The sequence below is a fragment of the Ambystoma mexicanum genome, chromosome 8 (assembly GCF_040938575.1).
Source record: "Ambystoma mexicanum isolate Mex_15411 chromosome 8, UKY_AmexF1_1, whole genome shotgun sequence".
Classification (NCBI taxonomy): Eukaryota; Metazoa; Chordata; class Amphibia; order Caudata; family Ambystomatidae; genus Ambystoma; species Ambystoma mexicanum.
Window position 1 is genome coordinate 1,404,740,565 of NC_090929.1, and position 19,071 is coordinate 1,404,759,635.

Consider the following 19,071-nt stretch of genomic DNA (forward strand, 5'->3'; position numbering starts at 1 on the left):
AGGTGTTACCATTGATTTCTAGCACTAAACTCTATATTATATGCTCTATTAGCATATGCTGACATTGGCTCATCATGCGAATCACTTCATTTGAGCCCTCTACCTAGCTTGAGGGCATAAAACACGGTGTACAACCTCGCTAATGTCTTCTTTCTATCTCCCATGTGGGTTAGGAGGTTACTACAGGGATAGCCTGCTCTGTTATATGCTGTACAAGTGGAAAAACCAAAACGCACTTTTTTATTATTATTATTTAGGCATATATTTGGGTATAAATGAACTCTCACTACAGGCAAAAATATGGTTACTTGGCATTTCCCCTGAGAAATCCAATGCAAAGCGCAGGTTCCTTAATATGGTCTCTTCATTGGCAAGGCGGGGCACAGTGTTGGGGTTGAATCCCTGCAAACTCACTGGATATGTGGCTTTGTGACCTTACTTGCACCCTGATTTTAAATGCGGCGGAACTGCAAATGGAGACGTAAGTGTATGGTGCAATGCATTCACGCCTCTATTCCCCGCTCTGCGCCATTTTTGTGTCGACACAATGCGAAGGAGGGGCAGGGAGCGGGGATGAGATCTCCGCCTTGTGTGAGCAAATCTATCTCTTTACTCCTGCAGAGATGTTCATGCAGGAGTAAAACAAATGGATTCCTATGCAATCCTCCTGAGTTTTGCACCTGCTCAAAACTAGGCAGCATCCATAGCATCAGGAAATGCTACTGCAAAGCGTATTTGCAGCAAGTGTTTACTTTATTCAAAGGATACGGAGGCGAAAATGAAAACAGTAAAAACGTGTTTTCCTCGCCTTTACTCTTTCCTTCTCTCCTGTGCCTTTTGATGTTTTAAAATTGCACGCAGAGGACTCTGCAGCAGATGCTGGCATGTCCCCAGCATGCAATTTACATTTAGTACAAAATGAGGCTGTTATTCTAACAACTTATTCTATGACTCTCGCTCCCTGTGATGTCGCCCAAATGGCATGTAGGACTGCTGAGCATGTGTGTCGTGTTGCAGTGGGGAGACATCGACATAACCGTGATGAAGAAGTGTGCGATTGTCCATAGTCAAATTGCACACGTGTATTCTAGTTAGACTGCGGAGCCTGCCATGCTAATGTTATCATGGTCAGCACTGTAAACAATTACCCTGGCGGGAACATATCTGCTCCTTCATGTTCTTCTTGGCCGCATCCACGTGTTGGATGTAATGACAAATGCTAAAGAATGAATATCTATGGGATGAAGTGCCCCCCTACCGTAAGTTATAAGTAGGTTATAAGGCTATTGCAAGTCACCAAGGAGTTCCTTTAGAAGGTCATAGAACTCCAAAGTGACTTACAATTCCCTTTTTAGGTATGGTAGGGGTACTTTATTCCTTATAATACATTACATGTTACAGTTGCATCAAAAGGGAAATATGTTTGGACTGAAGAGAGCAAAATAAAATATAAATAATCCCAGTTACCCCATTCATTTGTCCATCTCACCCCATTAAACCTCTACCTGCCCCGATCCTTTAACACACATGTTGCTCCATGCTCCTGCCACTCATAAGATCCTGAAAGCCCCCCTTATCTCCATCCTTGCACTAGGTCACAGTTCCATTACTTTCCTGGTGCACTTCGACTAGTGCCAAGCTGTACAACAAGGGGGCGCCTTCCCTTCCTCTGCCGGCTGCATGCCGGGGTTCTTGTAGTTTCCAGGTACGAAGAGCACAAGATGAGCTGTGCTGGAAGGTCAGCCACGTGACCCTTCAGAGGCCCATGAAGCGTGTGCTATTCTTCCGGCTCGTACAGAGCAGGGACTACAAAGCTATACGAAAGGGTGGGACTGAGCCAGTGGTCGAAGTGAGCGGGAGCGGTCGGGAGCGGTGCTCCTATACTTTTTTTAATTAGCTTGTACAGCTCCTATACTTTTATTTTAAAATGAAAACGTTCTGGAATGGTTTTGTTTTAAAATAAAAGTGTAGGAAGAAGTTGAAACTTTCACTTTCAGTGTACTGCACTGAACGTTCCCTTAAACAGCAGGTGCAATTGTTTGCGGGGGTGTATTGTGTGTGGGAGGGGTTGTGGCAATGGGGTTTGTGGAGAGCAGGGGCAGGCCAGCATGGAACATAGCTCCACTAGTTCTTTTCGCACACTTCGACCACTGGACTGAGCATCCTGTTGGAGTGGAGCCACAGGGGAAATAATGGTTGAAGTGTGGACCTCTGCACAGAAACTGGAGCATTGGAGAGCTGGCTGCAGATGTGCACCTGCTCTTTCCTCGACATTGTGCAATTGCAGTGTAGTAACTGCAGTCACAGCTGCCTAATGACATGACAGATCTTCTACTCCTCGTATGCTTCGAGAAACAACTCTCCTCTGGGAACACGAGGCACCATGCCTGAACTTCCTCTATTAGTCACCTGCCGGAAGGATAATGAGGACTTCATTTTGCAGTCTGACCTGTAAAGGAAGTCAGTGAGCAATATGGTACCTTCCGCTATAGCCAGGCAACAGTTTAATGACCATAAATCATGGAATCCCCTGGCATACTCCACTTATGCTATACTGAAACCAAAGGCCTTTTGTCGATGGCCCCACCATCACCTATCAGCTGGGGTCCCTCCCCATGATCTACTTGCACACAACAGAATTACGTCAATGACGGTCGAATTTCCTGAACTTCTTTTCTTTAGAAGAGGGGAATCTCAAAAGCCGCCCAATTCTTGGAATGATTTACCTTCCCAGAGAGGTGAAACCCATGCTTGGCCAGGGACTTGTTGGAGTTCCAAAACCAATTTCGACCAAATAAACATCTTCTATGATAACAACCGCAGCAGTGCTTCCTGTGGTTTTCGAGTGGGTTTCAATTATGGAAGAAAGAACATACTTTGTGGCCTCTACTGTCTTCAGCACCACCCGGGTAATTAGAATGAGGCTCTGTGTCGCATAGAAAGGCTGTCATTAGAAGTTTTATTTGGATGCTTGCATGTAATTTCCTCCAGAGGGGGAGTGAAACTTGGAAGATGCCTCCCCTGTGGTTTGTGCATGCAGAGGCTGTGCATGCGCTACCACACAACAGCTTTTAGGATGTGTCTCATTCTACGTGTCTGCAGGATACGGGCAGAAGAATTTGGGACACGAGAAACATGAAATCCTTCACACCAGAGCTCAGTCCCTAAAAAGCAGCGAATCCGAAAGGGATTCTGGCGCTGGTTGTCGCAGCTGTGAGGGGTTGCCCAGCCATACATACCTACACACAGGGTTTCTTGTTGAAGCTATTTTCTCTATCCCAAAGAATAACAATGGCACACGGAAGTCATTACTGACCTCCTCATATGCAAACTGAAGGCTTGATATGCAGTCCACAAACACTGATATTGACTACATTCCTAAAATTCTGACTTCAGAAGCAATTATATGAATTCAAGAAACAGCAAAGCACTTTCTCAACAAGATGTCTTTCAACAATACACTGGGCCTCATTACGAATGTGGCAGAAAGGCAACAAGGGCGCTGGTAGTGCTACAGGGGCTGTTGTTACCTCTCCGCCACATTACGAGTTCTGCTTGCCGGTGCCGGGCGGGGCGTGCAGACCGGCACCCGCGAGCAGAACTCGTGATTCCACCGGCACCGTTATGAACGGTGCCAGTGCTACCATGCTCCCCACCCCCATTCTGCCCTAAGGGGCAGAATAGGGATTGGGAGGCCGGCCATACCGGCACCCGCGAATAGGCAATTACCGGCCCATTCATCTCATAATGGGCCGGTAATGACCCATTCGCGGGTGCCAGGGCCGGTAGCAAGTTTGGCGGTAGCCGTGCCCTTAGAAAGGGCACGGCTACCGCCAAACTTATAATGAGGCCCACGCTCTCTCTGGGAGAGATTCTTTTCACTTCACCTTCACCAGGTTATACAACTTACAATTTAATGCACCAAAATGAACGGTAAAACAAAGAAGGATGATTTCACTTTCCATATAGAAACCTTTCACTTTTATATTACACCAGACATATGCTCATGCTAAACCTTTTCCAGTTCGACCAGGTAGGGAATTGAAGTGTTTCCCTCATAAAGACAATCTTGTTCTTTAAATATTACAAAATAAACTCACATTTAATTTACTTACACCTACTACCTGTTTACATTGCTAATGTGTTTTTACCTCACCGTCAACACTCTAAAACCTATTTGTCTTTTACCACTTGGTGATAAGCGCCTTGTAGACCTCAGGTAAGGTCATCATCTGTTAGTATAATGCCCTTTCCTCGAATTATGGACCTCGGCTTTGACTTGAACAGTAAGTTGGGGTGGGCCATTATCCTAGGATAATCTCCCTTCCCTCGGTATATAACGTTATAATAAACCTTGCTGGCAGGATGCAATAAACGTTTCACACATGCACTCATTTAGAGCCAGGGGCAGCTTGTACATAATGAGCGATGGGGTGTCCATTTGCCACCCATTTTCTACGAGCTTCAAAGCAAGCCTACTGAAAACTCTAAGTGCTCCTGGGCTGGCATTAACTGCCAATGGGCCATGCAAGGCTGACAGCATTTTGCTTCCACAGACTTGCATGGCCCATTGGGGATGCATATTGGGGGTACTGCAGCCCCGAATGTGTATAGGGAGTGCTCCTGCACCTCCACGCACATTCAGATGGCCTGGGGGGTCTATCAGGAAGCGCTCTTGCTCCTCTGCAGGAACCAGGAAGGTGTCCTTGGTTCCTGTTTGCGCCACTCAGGAGCCAGGGTTACCGAAAGCCATTGTGAGAGCCTTACACAGAGTAGATTTTGACCATCATTTTCACATTTTGTTTGGGGTGGCCCCCCCTAGCTCCCTCTAACCTTCTCCTTTATCCCCCCATTGCTGGGATCAGGCTCACACTCAATGCTCGTTCGCTGAAGCATTTTCATGGGAAACATGTATACTCCTGCAACTAAAAGAATCACGAGCCACCAATGTTCCAAGCTATGCCATATGAATATTGTTTATGATGCATATTCCATTGACGAATTCGAGTTTGAAATATTCTTATGCATAAGTGCCAAAATCCCATGGGATCCTGCTTGCCCAATTAAGGCAACTGGCATTGTGTCAAGTCCAATGAAGACCACATCCTCCCCTAGGTCTTCTATGAAAATGGCCCAATGGTAGCGTAGGCACAAATAACTGGAGCAAACTGCGCTCAGGCTGAGTTTGCTTTACTGCTGCATGATTTTTAGAACCATATTAAAGACGTATCACGTTACAAGGCCTTTGATTTGTTTGGAGTTATCTTGTTACTCTGCACTTGCCCACACTCTGAAACCTGAATTCCGGAGGCAAGAAGTTGACTAAACGCACTGTTTAACATACCCTGAGAAAAATGTACCTTTAACTTTAAAACACACACAAACCGAGTCAAAAATGTCCTTTGTGTTCCAAAAAGCAAGTATACAAATGGAGCCATGCATTCTTGGGTCCCTAAATTAAACTTTGCAATTCAGTTCTAGCCTCCCAACAACACAATCATACACATATCAGCAAACACCTATCACAGCTTTTATTTAATCTTTTATTGGTATGACTTTATTCTGCTTTTATATTCTCATTTTAAAGTGTTTTATGTTGTAGCAGCCAGCACATTGAAGCTATGTGTTATGTCACTGTTGTGCTTAGAAATAATAAAAACAAGCAACACCCACCTCAAAATCAGAATGACGCAGAAATACCTGGCTGTTTCAGAAGACGCCTGCCCACCCTGCTTCCAGATTCTTCCCCATTCTTTCATCTTGGTAACCCATCAGATTTCACGCGCCAAAGCTACACTATGGACATAAAAAAGTTCAAAACATAAATACATAAATAGAATAAATACGCATTATTTGTAAGATTGTTTAGTAATGCCAAAGTTTACTCTGTATCTCTACCGAGTCATTAAATCATTAAAAAACAAGTTGATGCAGTTTCTAATTTGCTTAACTTATGAGACAAATAGCTCGCTCACAAAAGTAACCATCGTTAACATTTCTCTGTACGATACTTGGAACTACTTTTAAGCATCTCAAGCTATGTTCAAGTGAGAAATAGGAGTCCTCTTTTTATGTTATGTTTCCATCGTCATGGATTCACACCCCAATCACATCAACCATAGACGGCTATAGATATGCTATACAATTTCTCACTGCTATGTGTGATCTTCAGTTCTGTACCGTCTACCAATACTGTGAGTTTTTAGACAGCAACTATCTATCACATTTCTTGGTCATGTACCTACAGGTTGGTTGACCTACGTTTTGGGTTTGATATAGTCTAGATTCTGACTTGGCTGACCTCTTTCTTATTCACGTAGGGGTTTTGATAAACGGGAGCTGTTAGGAAGATTTAACAGTCTTTCGTCATATCCTGTATAGTATATGTATTCATTCTGTTGATGTCTTGCATAATCAGCGTCTTCTCGCTATTTCTCCATTCCATACAGCCTAACAGTCTCTCGTTAGGATTGACTGTCATTAAATTTAGAGTTCGGCTTTTTGTGGGGAGCTTGTCTTGTTTTCTTTTCGTAAAAATCAATTTTAATATCCTTATACAGTGAAGAAGATCCTGCACCTTCATCTGTACCGAAACGTCATTTTCCAGCTGTGTAAAGTTGGGAAGTATACTACCCTGATTCCTTTTCACTATATCTATGGTTCCCTTTCAGTGGAACTAGCTTCCTTTGCCTCACAGTCACTTCATCATTGTTTAAATGGTGTTTATAACGTGATCCATGTTCTTCCAGGAGGCTGCACATGATCTCCACTTTTGCTGTTATCTGAAGGGCAGATGGAGAATGGGTGATCCAATAATCAGTGCAGGGGTGAATTTAAAGCTGCCTACTTATCAGTGGTCTCCATGAGGCCTTTTCATACATTGTGAAGGCTCTTGTGTCTGAATAGGAAGCAGGAGCTTGTAGCTTAATGTGGCCAAGACAGATATGTCCTCGTTGGGTCTTATGAACTCCCCTTCTTCCCCAAATCCACTGGTGATTTTCTGAATCCATTCTGTACATGCAATTTAAATCCAACATTTAGGTGATATTTGAGATTCTGATTTGTGTCTTAATTTCTAGGCTGTGGCACTGGTACTGTCAAGGCAAGTTCTAGGTCAAGGCAATACCTGGGAACCTTCTAGAATTCCACTATCAGGAGGTGATAGGTTGCTGCAACAATCAGAAATGCAATCCCATTTGCCGGGGCAACTCAACTGCAGTAGCTTTGTGTAGGGCTGCAAAGACCATTGCACTGACACTAGGTAGAGGTAGATGTCATAAGACAACACTAGCTTTAAAAAGATTGTCCTTCATCCCAACTGAGGGGTCAAGTTGGTGTGCTCTCATTTCAAACCTAAGCTAGCCTATATTTTAGACTTGCAGCCTCCAAGCTCCAAATTACTTCATTCAGTGTGATTTGTTTCAGTTTCAAAATATTAGTTAAGAGTCGTGAGTTGCCCCTCTCTATGCAATGAAGAAGATTCAATTGCATGACCCCACTGGAGCACTCTGGCTAACTAACCAGCTTCTTTTGAATGCGCTACCCTCAGTGGTCGAAGTGTACGAAAAGAAGTAGTGGAACTATGTTCCCTGCTGGTCTGGCCCCACTCTCCACAAACCTCATTACCACGACCCCTCCCGCACACAATGCAAACCCCCTAACACATGCACCTGCTGCTGTTTAGGGGAACGTTCAGTGCAGTGCACTGAAAGTGCAAGTTTCAACTTCTTCTTACACTTTTGTTTTAAAACGAAACCATTCCGGAACGGTTTCTTTTTAAAATAAAAGTATAGGAGCTGTAAAAGGTAATTTAAAAAAGTACAGGAGCACCGCTCCCGACCGCTCCCGTTCACTTCGACCACTGGCTACCCTCTAAATGTTATTGACAGTGCGATAATAGATTTGCTATGCAGTTCCTACATTGGGAAATTCACATCCTCTCTAAATCAGAAATGTACTCATTGCCCAAAGACCACCCCCAGGAATCTGTCCGTCATAAATCTACTGGGGCACGCAGCTGCCTTGGTTGCTTAACCAGCAAATAATATCCCGAGACAGTTTAGGGTAGCAAGACCACTGGAGAACGTGACCAACCACCCTCCCCCCAAACCAGGTGCCCCTGTTAAGAGCCTGACGTGGCTTTCTGGGTTGTCCCACTGTTATGACTTATTCTCCTGCAATTTCTTCTAAGTCCCCTTGGAGATCCCTCTTCACCAGTAAAACATTTCCCTGTAGTCCGGTCAGGCACTTATTCCAGCGAAACTGCTCTTTGTTTGGATGCAAATTCTGGTATCAGTCATAGGGACAAAGGATAACATTTTGGGCCTCATCACGAGTTTGGCGGCAACCCTTAAATGTGGCGGTAATGCTATTACCGCCGCATTTAAGGGTCCGGCAAATCAAGGGCTTGGTGGATTTTCCCCCAGCTCTGAGCTATAATAGCTATAATAGCGCCGAACATTCCCCATTGGGCCCAATGGGGAATGGGAAATTCCCGAATGGGCCCAATGGGGAATGGGGACTTACCGTTCCGCCAAACCCGTGATCCGGCGCTAATAACGCCGGGGGGTTTGGCAGTAGGCCTAATAGCACTGGCGGGTGCCCAACATCACGAGTTGGGCGCTAACCCCAGCGGTATTAGCGCCGGGGCTATTAGGCCTACCGCCAAACCCCCGGCGCTATTAGCGCCTGATCACGGGTTTGGCAGAACGGTAAGTCCCCATTCGCCATTGGGCCCATTCAGGAATTTCCCATTCCCCATTGGGGCCAATGGGGAATGTTCGGCGCTATTACCGCCCGTGGTATTATTATTACAGCCAAACTCGTGATGAGGCCTTAGTGTTTTGATTCTTAAAGGGCATCATCACTTTGCTCCTCCAAATCAGAAGTGTATGTCCACGTTCATTTGGTTTTCTGTAGGACTAGGAACTTTAGTCATGCATAACTGTTGAACTCTTTGTCCTACTGAGTAAGCTTGGGTGAATCGGTTTGGAATAACTCAACCAGTTCTTTACTCCAAAGGGAAGTCAAGCTCATTTGTGAGTTGCCAATGTTGCAAACAATTGGATAAAACGTTCAGAGGAGTTTAAAAATAGAAACAGCCTCAGTTCCACTGCATAATTACAAGAAGGTGTCCAGTTTGGCAGTGGGTCTGTGCACAGACACACTTTAACTCATTGTGCCTCATTACGAGTATGGAGGTAGCCATGGTGCTATTAGTGCCATGGCTGCCTCCATACCGGGCTCCAATACTGGGTTCCTGCAATGAGGACTTACCGGGTCATTCCAACATAGGAGGACCCGGTAATTCCTCCTTGCAGGAACCCATCCCCATTCTCATTCGAGCCCCCAGAGGGCTCAATGGGAATGGGTAGGGAGGTAATAAAGGGTACATTACAACTGGCCCTTGATTACCTTCTCTTCCCCTCGCGAGACACGGAAAGGACGCCTGGTTTTACCAGGCGTCCTTACAGGGTCCCGCAAAGGGTACCTCGTAATTGTGCATCCCGTAATGAAGGGTGCCGGTCCTGTACCGGCACCCTTCCTTACGGGAGCGCAAGCCTCGTAATGGGGCCCATAGTGTGCAGTTTGTGAAAGTTTGCTGTGGACGAAATTAAACTGTAATACGAACAATAGGGGTGTCCCCAGAGGCTAATGTGGATCGGGGATTGAAAATAATGATTAACTTACAAAAAAAGTATCCACATGTGAAGCTATTTTTGTTTAATTGTTGGTTGGTCAATATATTTAACAAAGGAGTTTGTTCTGTGCTCAAAGAGTCACTCTAGGAACAACGCAGCGGTGTTAACTACAATTGGGTCAGTATTTATTAGAAGTACAAACAATAAAAAGAAGGGGGAGAGAACCCAAAGACAAAATCATATATCAAGATTTATTTGATTCAAAAGAAAAATGTTTTCAAGTGAGCATATATATTAAAACATACATATATATTAAACCAACTCTGGATGAGGAGATAAACAATACAATTTGAACCAAGGTAGAAAGACACATTCAAAAACAAAATTGTGGAACACAGTTCACAAACAGAAAGAGAAGAAACATTGAAGCAATCTTAGCAATTATCGAACAAAGTTGTATGATTTACATAGTGGAAAAGTTTCTACTATTAAGAAAAGAATCAGGGTATTGTTTCATATTAACCTGATAGGCTATAGACATTTGTTCTAAACTGACGGCATGTTCAATGTACACTCATGCCTGTTCATCTGCCAAACTGCCACGAAACTGTGGACGAAATTAAAGGCTTTCAACAAATCTACATGAAGGCCCAAACAAAAGACCTACTGTTTTCATTAGCCTTAGAACCAACTCCGTTGATCTTGCAGTGTAAAATATAAAATAGTTCTAGGACTATGGCATTCATTAGTACTGTGTAATGGAAGAATAGCAAAGAGAAAAACAAGGCCCAGTTAAAGGTTTGTGCTGACCTCTGCCGTCTTTGCAGCTATGCCAGCGCTAGTCCATGCAATATCAGAGCTGTGTGCTGAGTATAGAGCAGGGAATACTTTCTGCCATCTGACTGCAAGAAATCAGTAGGATATAGCGAGAGATGAAGCAGCTGTTTGAGGTCATAAATCAAGAATGGTTTAAAAATCGAGAATTCTGTATTTTTTGTATGTCTTATTTGTACTATGTTTCTTGTGCTATATCAAATAACCTTCGTTCCTATTCATCTTTGGCAATACTTGGCACAATCACTAGAAGTTATTTATAAAGTCAGTGGTAGTAATTTTGTGTCCTTCAAAAAAATGAAAGTCTGAGTCTTCCTGGGCCTTAAACAACCCTGTGATCTGTGGGTTGGACACATTCCTGCCACAGGCCTCACAATGAGCTATGGTATTGGGCTACTGGGACTTGCGAACCACCTCAAACTTCTCTTTGTGACCTCAAAACACCTTCTTACATTTTGAACTTCCCTTAGATTCGAGGACTGCAGCTAGAATAGTGGAGATTTGAGAGAAGCCACAACAGTTCTCTGACCTCCTGACATTTCTCGAACTTCTATGGAGAATGTTCAGGGGGCGAGTGAACATTTTTCAGAAGAATGCCGTTTGCTCATTAGAGAGAAAGAGGGGTGTGTGAGAAAACATTGTACTTTTTACTTGATCAGGCTTTGTCTGGGTTCCTGATGTAAATTAACAAGGGGGTCCTGGGAGTTCCTATGCCAGACATTAGTCCTGGTTACAAGAGACTTACCCAGAGTCTTTAGCTCACTATCTTTCACAGAGAAGAAATATCCCAAACATATCAGTCTTTGTCCTGCCCTGGGGCAGTCCAGCACCGAAATGCTAGGCAATTCTCCTCTGAACAAGAGTACCAACAGAAACCCCAGACACATGTTTCGGTCTGGTTGGACCTCATCAGTAGGGTGGATCTGTGCCTCTCTAAGAATAGTGAGCAAGGGGTCCACGTCTGGATTCCCCTAGTAACTTAGGGTGAGATTCAAAGTTACTTAAATATGCAAATTAACAAGGGGGTCCTGGGAGTCCCTATACCAGACATATGGCTAGGATATTTCTTCTTCTTTGATTTGATTTATTAAACTGGTGTTCTTTGAATATAATGCACCCTTGTATCAGCCTTGGTGGTTTTAGCTGTTATATGAGAGCTCAAATACATGATTGAATCGACAATCTCCAGTGTTGTTCCCTCCACCCACCAAGACATGGAACAACATTCAGTTTTCTTGTGAATCTAATTCCCTTTGTCTTGGTTGGGTTAATAATAAGGTCATTTATCCTGGAGTATAAAGCGAATGCATCAATCAATTTCTGCCGGCCCCAGCAAACAAAAGAAAATCATTGGCATTGGTAATCGAAATTAAACGTTGATTGTTCAGCATGGGTGATGCAAATGCACATTTCTCCAATGTCTTTCCCACATCTGATGTATATAAATTAAAAAGACAGGGGGCTAAAATGTACGGCTGTCTAACTCCAGAGATGGTTGAGATTGGTCTTGTTGCTTCCCCTGTATATTCAGTCTTACCCTAATATTTGATCTATCATGCAGAGCAGCAAAGAGTCTTAACAGCCCAGCAGGAATATTCCAGCTAGCCAGCTTCCACCATAAAAGATTTATGTTAACCATATCGAAGACTGCTGTCAGATGTATACTTGCCACATAAGTGGGATCAACTTTCCCCATAAGGGTTAGGTTTTGGACATATCTCAGTAGAAGACTGTTAAGATTTGTACTATAGTTCTTTCGGAAGCCGGTCTGCCGGTCTGACATTTTTTAATACGACCAACTCGGGTCGACCAGGCCTACAGATTTTTCAATAGCAAGGTCACAAAGACCTTACTATCAGCATCTAGGACCAAGATATACATACAAGAATACCTATATTTACACCAGTTCTTCCGATCCCCATTCTTAAAAATTGGGATCAAATGAGCAGTTTGCCAACTAACAGGAAATCTCTGATCTTTTCACATTCGATGAAAATATAAAGTTAATATGGTTGCGTACGTAGCTGCATTATCTTTAAATAAACAGTTTGAAAGCCTGTTTGGCCCTGGCAATCTAGATTTGCTACTAGCTATTATAATATCACCCATGTTATATGACTCTATAGGGGGTGGAACTACCAATGATGAATTCTGCCCAAATATCTCCTCATAAATGATCCATTGTTGATCCCTGATTGTGTTTAATTGCAAATCTACCTAATTTCTCCCCAAGTTATAAATGAGACGGCAGAAAGATGTAGCGTCAGATGTACAGAAAGATTCCAGCATCAATTCGGCATTGTTTTGGTAAAGCAGTTTTTTATGTAATCATCTCCAACCCTGCGCATTTAACCTCCTTCGCTTGCATCAAAAGATCAATATGCTGTTTACATTTTATTTTACTTTTTTTTTCCTCTGGTCTCTTTTTTTTCCCACACTATGGGGAATTCCCCAAACTGATGGAGATGTTTGACAGGGCCAGATTTAAATGTGGATTCAGCCTTAATTAATAAATCCCCTAAAAAAGTCTCAAATTGATTTAAGTTAAATGTTTCCTTCTTCCATAGACTGTCTCTGTCCCAAGTAATCAGTAAATCACCCTGAGTTGACACATTTAACCGATAAAGGCCAAGGGATTACAGACTTTCCAGCCATCTCTTATCATGTTTTATTTTTTTAACAAGGAAGGGATATGCCGTGCCATGACACAACTAGTAAGGTTAGAGAAGCAGAAAGAGTTCAAATCTCCACCCAGAATTATCGAACCATCAATCCAAGTAGAAGACCAAGTGGATATAAGTTCAAGCACCTCCTTCAGTATAGACACTAATTTACAAGTAAAATTATGCCAGTAAATATTCAACAATAGGATCCTTTTTTTTGTTCCACTGATCATTATGGTAATTTGGACTGCAAATAAAGTTCTATTCCCTATAATTTGATGGTCTATCATAACCCCTGAACCTTCTTTTATCAGGATTACAAGGACCCCTGCAGGTCTCTCCTGAGCACCATTTTCTGCGGCAGAGAACATTGTCACATACCCATCCACAAACGGTGTCTCCACTAACCAAATCCCTTGCATAAAAAAAATGATAACATAATGTTGTAAAAATGTCCCTAGAGTCGGGTTAGTGAATAGATGATTATGACCACAACAATTCCAGGATAAGATTGTTAGATTACGTGATTCTTTACCAATGCCTCGGTTGTGGATGTTCATCAACCTTACCTGAAGCCCAAGCCCAGTCCTTCAACTCATTCATTCTAGGTATTCCCACTGCTCCTTGAGTTTGGACAGAGCAATAACCCTTGTCCTCCCCTCTGGAAGGAGCTCTCAATTCCATACCATCTACATTCTTTATCCCCATCAATCTACCCTAGCTGGATTTAAACAAGCACCTTCAGTGTGACCCTGATTCATACAAGGATGGGAGAGAACCAGCTGGAATCAAATGCATTCGTATAGGGTGACCCTTGTTTCGCTGCAGGATGGAGAAGAACCGTATATTGCTCATTATTGAGTCAAAACAGTTTTTCAATGGTGGAGAACGTAGCATAAATACTGAACAAGCATCTTGTATACATCAAACGAAATACATGGCAGCATGTGCCACACTCAGACAGAATATTTATTATTAGCACATGCCACATTTGGATGGAAGTGTGGATGTTAGCATGTGCCACACCTGGACGTAATCGTGGACATTGGCCGGTGTTGCATCTGGATGTGATTGTGAAGGTCTGCATGTGCCACACTTGGATGGAATTGTGATTATTAGCATATGCCACACTTAGATGAAATTGTCAATGTTAGCATGTGCAACACCCAAAAGTAATCATGAACATTAGCTGGCGTCACCTCTAGATGTCATCGTGAAAATTAGCCAGCGTTGCCTCTAGACGTAATAATGAACATTAGCCGGTGTCACCTCTAGACGTAATCGTGAATATTAGCTGTCATGACCTCTAGACGAAATCGTGAACATTAGCCAGCGTTACATCTAGAAGGAATCGTCAAGGTCAGCATGTGCCGCACCCAGATGAAATTGTGATTATCAACACACGCCACACTTATATGGAATTGTGAATGTTAGCAGGTGCCATGCCTGAACGTAATCGTGAACATTAGCCGGAGTTGCATCTAGACGTAATCGTAAACACTGGCCGGCGTCGCATCTGGATAGGTTTATACGGTCAGCATGTGCCACACTTAGATAGACCTGTGATTGTTAGCATCTGCGCAATTAACCAATTCACTAACAATTTCACCCCTCTTCATATACCTCTCAAACTCTAAACAAACACAACCACAAACCCATAACACAACAATCCACACAAACTTCACTACACTGTAACAACAAAACATACCACACATAGACTCGCACAACAGCACACAATGACTACCGGCTGGAAACACCCCAAGCCCAGCCAACGGAATTCTGGGTTGAGGCCGCCAACATCACATCACTGCTCTCTTGCACTTGTCCAGCTTATTCCCACTAACTCACCCCCCACCGTTTTTTCCAGAGCCGCCAGAGCACCAGGGGACAACTCTGGTGGTGATAGTGCACGGTACTAATATCCTTTTTCATTAAGAGAAAGAAAGAAAGAAAGAAAGAGAGAAAGAGAGAAAGAAAGAAAGAAAGAAAGAAAGAAAGAAAGAAAGAAAGAAAGAAAGAAAGAAAGAAAGAAAGAAAGAAAGAAAGAAAGAAACCTCTGATGTGTGCCATTTTCTAAACACTGTACATTTTGGAGTGACTGTTTCGTGTTGCTGTGAATTAGATGGAATGCGACAGTGTGCTGCTGTCTTTTAATTCTTTCCCTGCCAGAATTGCTCAAATGTTAGCATAGAATTAGACTTTCCATTTAAATTGTAATGATGCCTTTTAGACTTCATTTAAAATGCTCCATTTCCTCTCTAAAGTGGGCAGTAGGTGAATGCAATGATTTCGCCGTCAACGCGACAGAGACTGATTGGTGGCGTCCCACTAACTATCGCCCTCTTTCCTTCCCCAGACACTACCACAGTATTGAAGTCTTCACTCACTACGACCTCTTAACCCTGAACGGCTCCAAGGTTGCGCAAGGCCACAAAGCAAGCTTCTGTTTGGAGGACACACATTGTGGAGCAGGTATGTTATTAATGGGGCAGCTATACCCAGCCCCACTTTGCATTCTGAAGTTATTGAAACCGGCCACCATATTTTTCATGGGGAAGTCGTATAAACTCAATGAAAATACATAAAATTGACACTTCTGAACATATCGTTTGGTAAACCTGTTTGTCGACAAACACAATTACCGTCACCAAAGAGCTTCTTAAATATGAGTACAGTTCATGATTTCCAAAGTCCTACTATTCCCCTAATATCAGTCCCAGGTCTTGTGACTTTTTAGTGAGCATGATTTAAGGTGATTTTTTTAAGACAATAAGCAGCATATGGATGGCAATATGTTGATTAATAACCTTTACCTTAATTACGCCCAAACATTCGCTTCTTCATTCCAGCCCCCTCCTCTTAAAGTGTATCTGCACCCCCTGAGACAGGCAGTCTAGGCATTCAACGCTAAAACAAAAGTGTGACCAGGACCAGCTTATGGCACATGCCAATCAGTGAACCACCACGCACTTTATTAATAGAACCACATACTTCAACAGATGTAGCATGCATAGGTTGTGCTATTGTATTGTAGTCGTCATTTATATAGCACCATTTCCCCATTTGTATGGCCTCAATGTGCTTTGTGGTTGGAAGTCCATGTATGGGAACATTCTAAGAGTTTACTTTAAGATGCGTGAGTGCATTCCGACAGGTTAAGACTTAGAAGGGTTGATTGGGCCCCAGAGAGCAAACAAGAGGTCAAGTACGTGGGCAGGTGCTGTCAGCGGAGAGTGCTAGTGCACGAGACTCGATGTGTGTCCAGCTAGACTGAATTTGACATAGGTTGTCACTGTATACTAATGGCAGAGGTGTTGAGGCACATCAGGGGTTTCAGTGCGGATGGCTTTGCGAGCAGCTAGAACGGATTTTATATAGCCGTAGCTGCATTCTAGAGTGGATGGATGGGGAGCCGTGGCTGTGGCATATGTCCACAGACGTGAAAATTCTACATACCTTAGAAAGTGACACATTTTATCTTTGGTGTAGTTTTCTTAGGTCCCTGAAGGTGATAGGCTGGTTGTTCGAGTGCATCTTCTTGTGGGTTTAGCATACTAGCCTTGGGAAGGACCTGACTGGTGGCATTCTTTGAGTGCAATAGGCAAGTAAAATAAATAGACATTGCCACCTATGGCATAAAACAATGTTATAATTTCCCGTCCCGAAAGAAAAGAACCGTCCAAGTACATCTTATTGCATCTCTAGTCCTATGCCCCAAAAGCTATTAAAGTGTGTACCGTGCCCTATAGCCCAAGATGAACTGGTGCATTTCCTCTCTACCTCCAGTGCAACCTATGGGTTGAGCATTCTGAATGCTTGGGTAAGGCCCTTGATAATTATGTAGGGCCGTCCAACTGATTGCGTGACCAGACCTGCCCCAATTCAAACTGTGCGTGCTACAGTTGCTACATCTAGTAGTCCGTCTAATCAAGCATTCTGTCCAGACACTTTTAAGTGGCCAACTCCAAGGTACAATCAGATTTACAGGTGTTGTTTGGTAACCAGTTTGCGCCAGTTAAGTTGTTAGTGGACCGGGCAGCGGAGTGAGGGGAAGGGTGGGGGGGGCGGGTGATGTATGATGATCATCTGTGGGAGTGGAAGGGGTGAGTTTATCACAGTGTCCTGCTGCAAAATCTGCCGGCATCCACGGTGGTGTGAAATTGTAGTAGTTTTGTTGGATCTGGGCCAGTACTAGTGTGAGAGGAGCAATCAAAGCATAGAGTGGAAGATGGATTTCAAGACGAGGAAGGGAAAATCCAGGTTTTGAGGGCCTTTCTTAATGGAAGGTGATTCTCAATGCTGCAGATGTGAAGAGGCTGAGAGTTCCATACGGTTGGCATGGACTGAGACGGAGGAACCACCCAGTCTGAGCAGCCTGATGCTGTGTGTTACCAAACAGAAATGCTACTTCTCCACACCCGCACCTTGACAGTGGTCCTGACCTATTTTTATTAGTATATGAAGCAGAGTGTATTTACAAATGGACCAGGGCCTCCCCAACAGGAGGTGCAGTCTGTAACTTTATGCCACAATATGAGGTGAAACAGGTTCTGGTTACCTCCTCCCCCCATTCAATGTGTACACTTTAGGTTTACTGTGCATGTGTTCCACCTCCCTCTTGGTGCACACACACACAGAGCCTGATTGCCCATATTAATGCTTTCCTAAAGCAAAGCATGCCCGTGCACAATAGGATTTCCTAATTTGCATGAGGCACCTCCCCTTTCAGCTGATTGGATACCTCCTTTAAACTCTATGCCCGCTGCTTTAGCTGTCACAAGTTTCTCTCTTTCTCACCTGTTTTTCCTTGCTTGTGACCTTCTTGGATGCGACTTCCTTCTTTCTCACTGTCTGAGACTTGTACAGGCCGGAGCGTGAGTCTTCGGGTTCCAGCGTGAGGTAGCCAGGTGCCCTAAGCCGAATGGCGTTCAGTATCCAGGAATGTCAGCCAGGAATCCATGAAGGAGGAGGAGTAAGAGTCCCACGCTCGGAGAGTGTCCGGGACACCGCGGACCGAGCACAAGACGGAATCCGGGATGAGGATACGGGTTAGAGGTTACGTTAAGAATCTGAAAGGGGGTTCAGGAAAACCAGCAAAAAAGGAAAGATAAGCAACTGGAGATAGCACGATTAACGGACTCGAAACATACGTCTAGCAACTCCAAGCAGTTGCGTTGAGATGCGCAGAGACGCAGGGGCGTGCCTGTTTTCTAGGAAGCGAGTGTTGCGCGCAAAGGCTAGAGCACAGCATTTCTGGCCTGTCGGCCATGTTGGAAGGATCACTGAGTTCATGCCGCGGTGCATCATGGACCATAAAGTCCAGAAGGAGCGAATTCGGTGGTTCATGACAGTATGACTCCTCCTAAAGCCGGAACCACTGGGTTTGCCTGGGTGGACTCAATGAAATCTTAATAGATGGGGGGCATTCATGTTTGAGACTGGTTCCCAGGTGCGCTTGCTCGGGGGGGTATCCTTTCCATTCTACCAAATATTGGAGCTGACCCCGTCTGTATCTGGAATCACATATCCTGGAGACTTCAAACTCAATCTGGTCATTGATGATTACAGGGTTAGGTCTAGGAGTAGTTCTGGTGGACTGTGCATATGGTTTCAATAAGGAACTGTGAAAGACCGGATGTATCCTTTTCCAGGATTCTGGAAGCTGGAGTCGGAAGGCCACTGGATTAATGATATCCCTAATGGAGAAAGGACCATAATACTTGGGAGCCAGCAGATGTCGAGGAAGAAGTTTTGAGGATAGCCAAAACTTGTCCCTGACTGCATATGAAGGGCTTGGTCTCCGCTTGGTATCTGCATATCGTTTGACTTCTATCCTGGCTTTTTCCAGTTGTTCCTTATGTCTTTGTGTACATTTACCAGTGTTTCAATCCAGGAATCAACTGCAGCGATCGGGGTAGGGTGTGATAGAACAG

The 19,071-nt window shown here is 43.9% G+C and overlaps 1 protein-coding gene across 2 annotated transcripts in view; it reads left to right on the forward strand.

The window, feature by feature from the left end:
- Positions 1–19,071, forward strand: part of LOXL4 (lysyl oxidase like 4) — a 321,773-nt gene that overhangs the window by 272,660 nt on the left and 30,042 nt on the right. For both annotated transcript variants that reach the window (XM_069611542.1, XM_069611543.1), the window contains exon 12: positions 15,495–15,610. In XM_069611542.1, the coding sequence (XP_069467643.1) occupies positions 15,495–15,610 (116 nt within the window). The remainder of the gene's footprint in view (positions 1–15,494; positions 15,611–19,071) is intronic.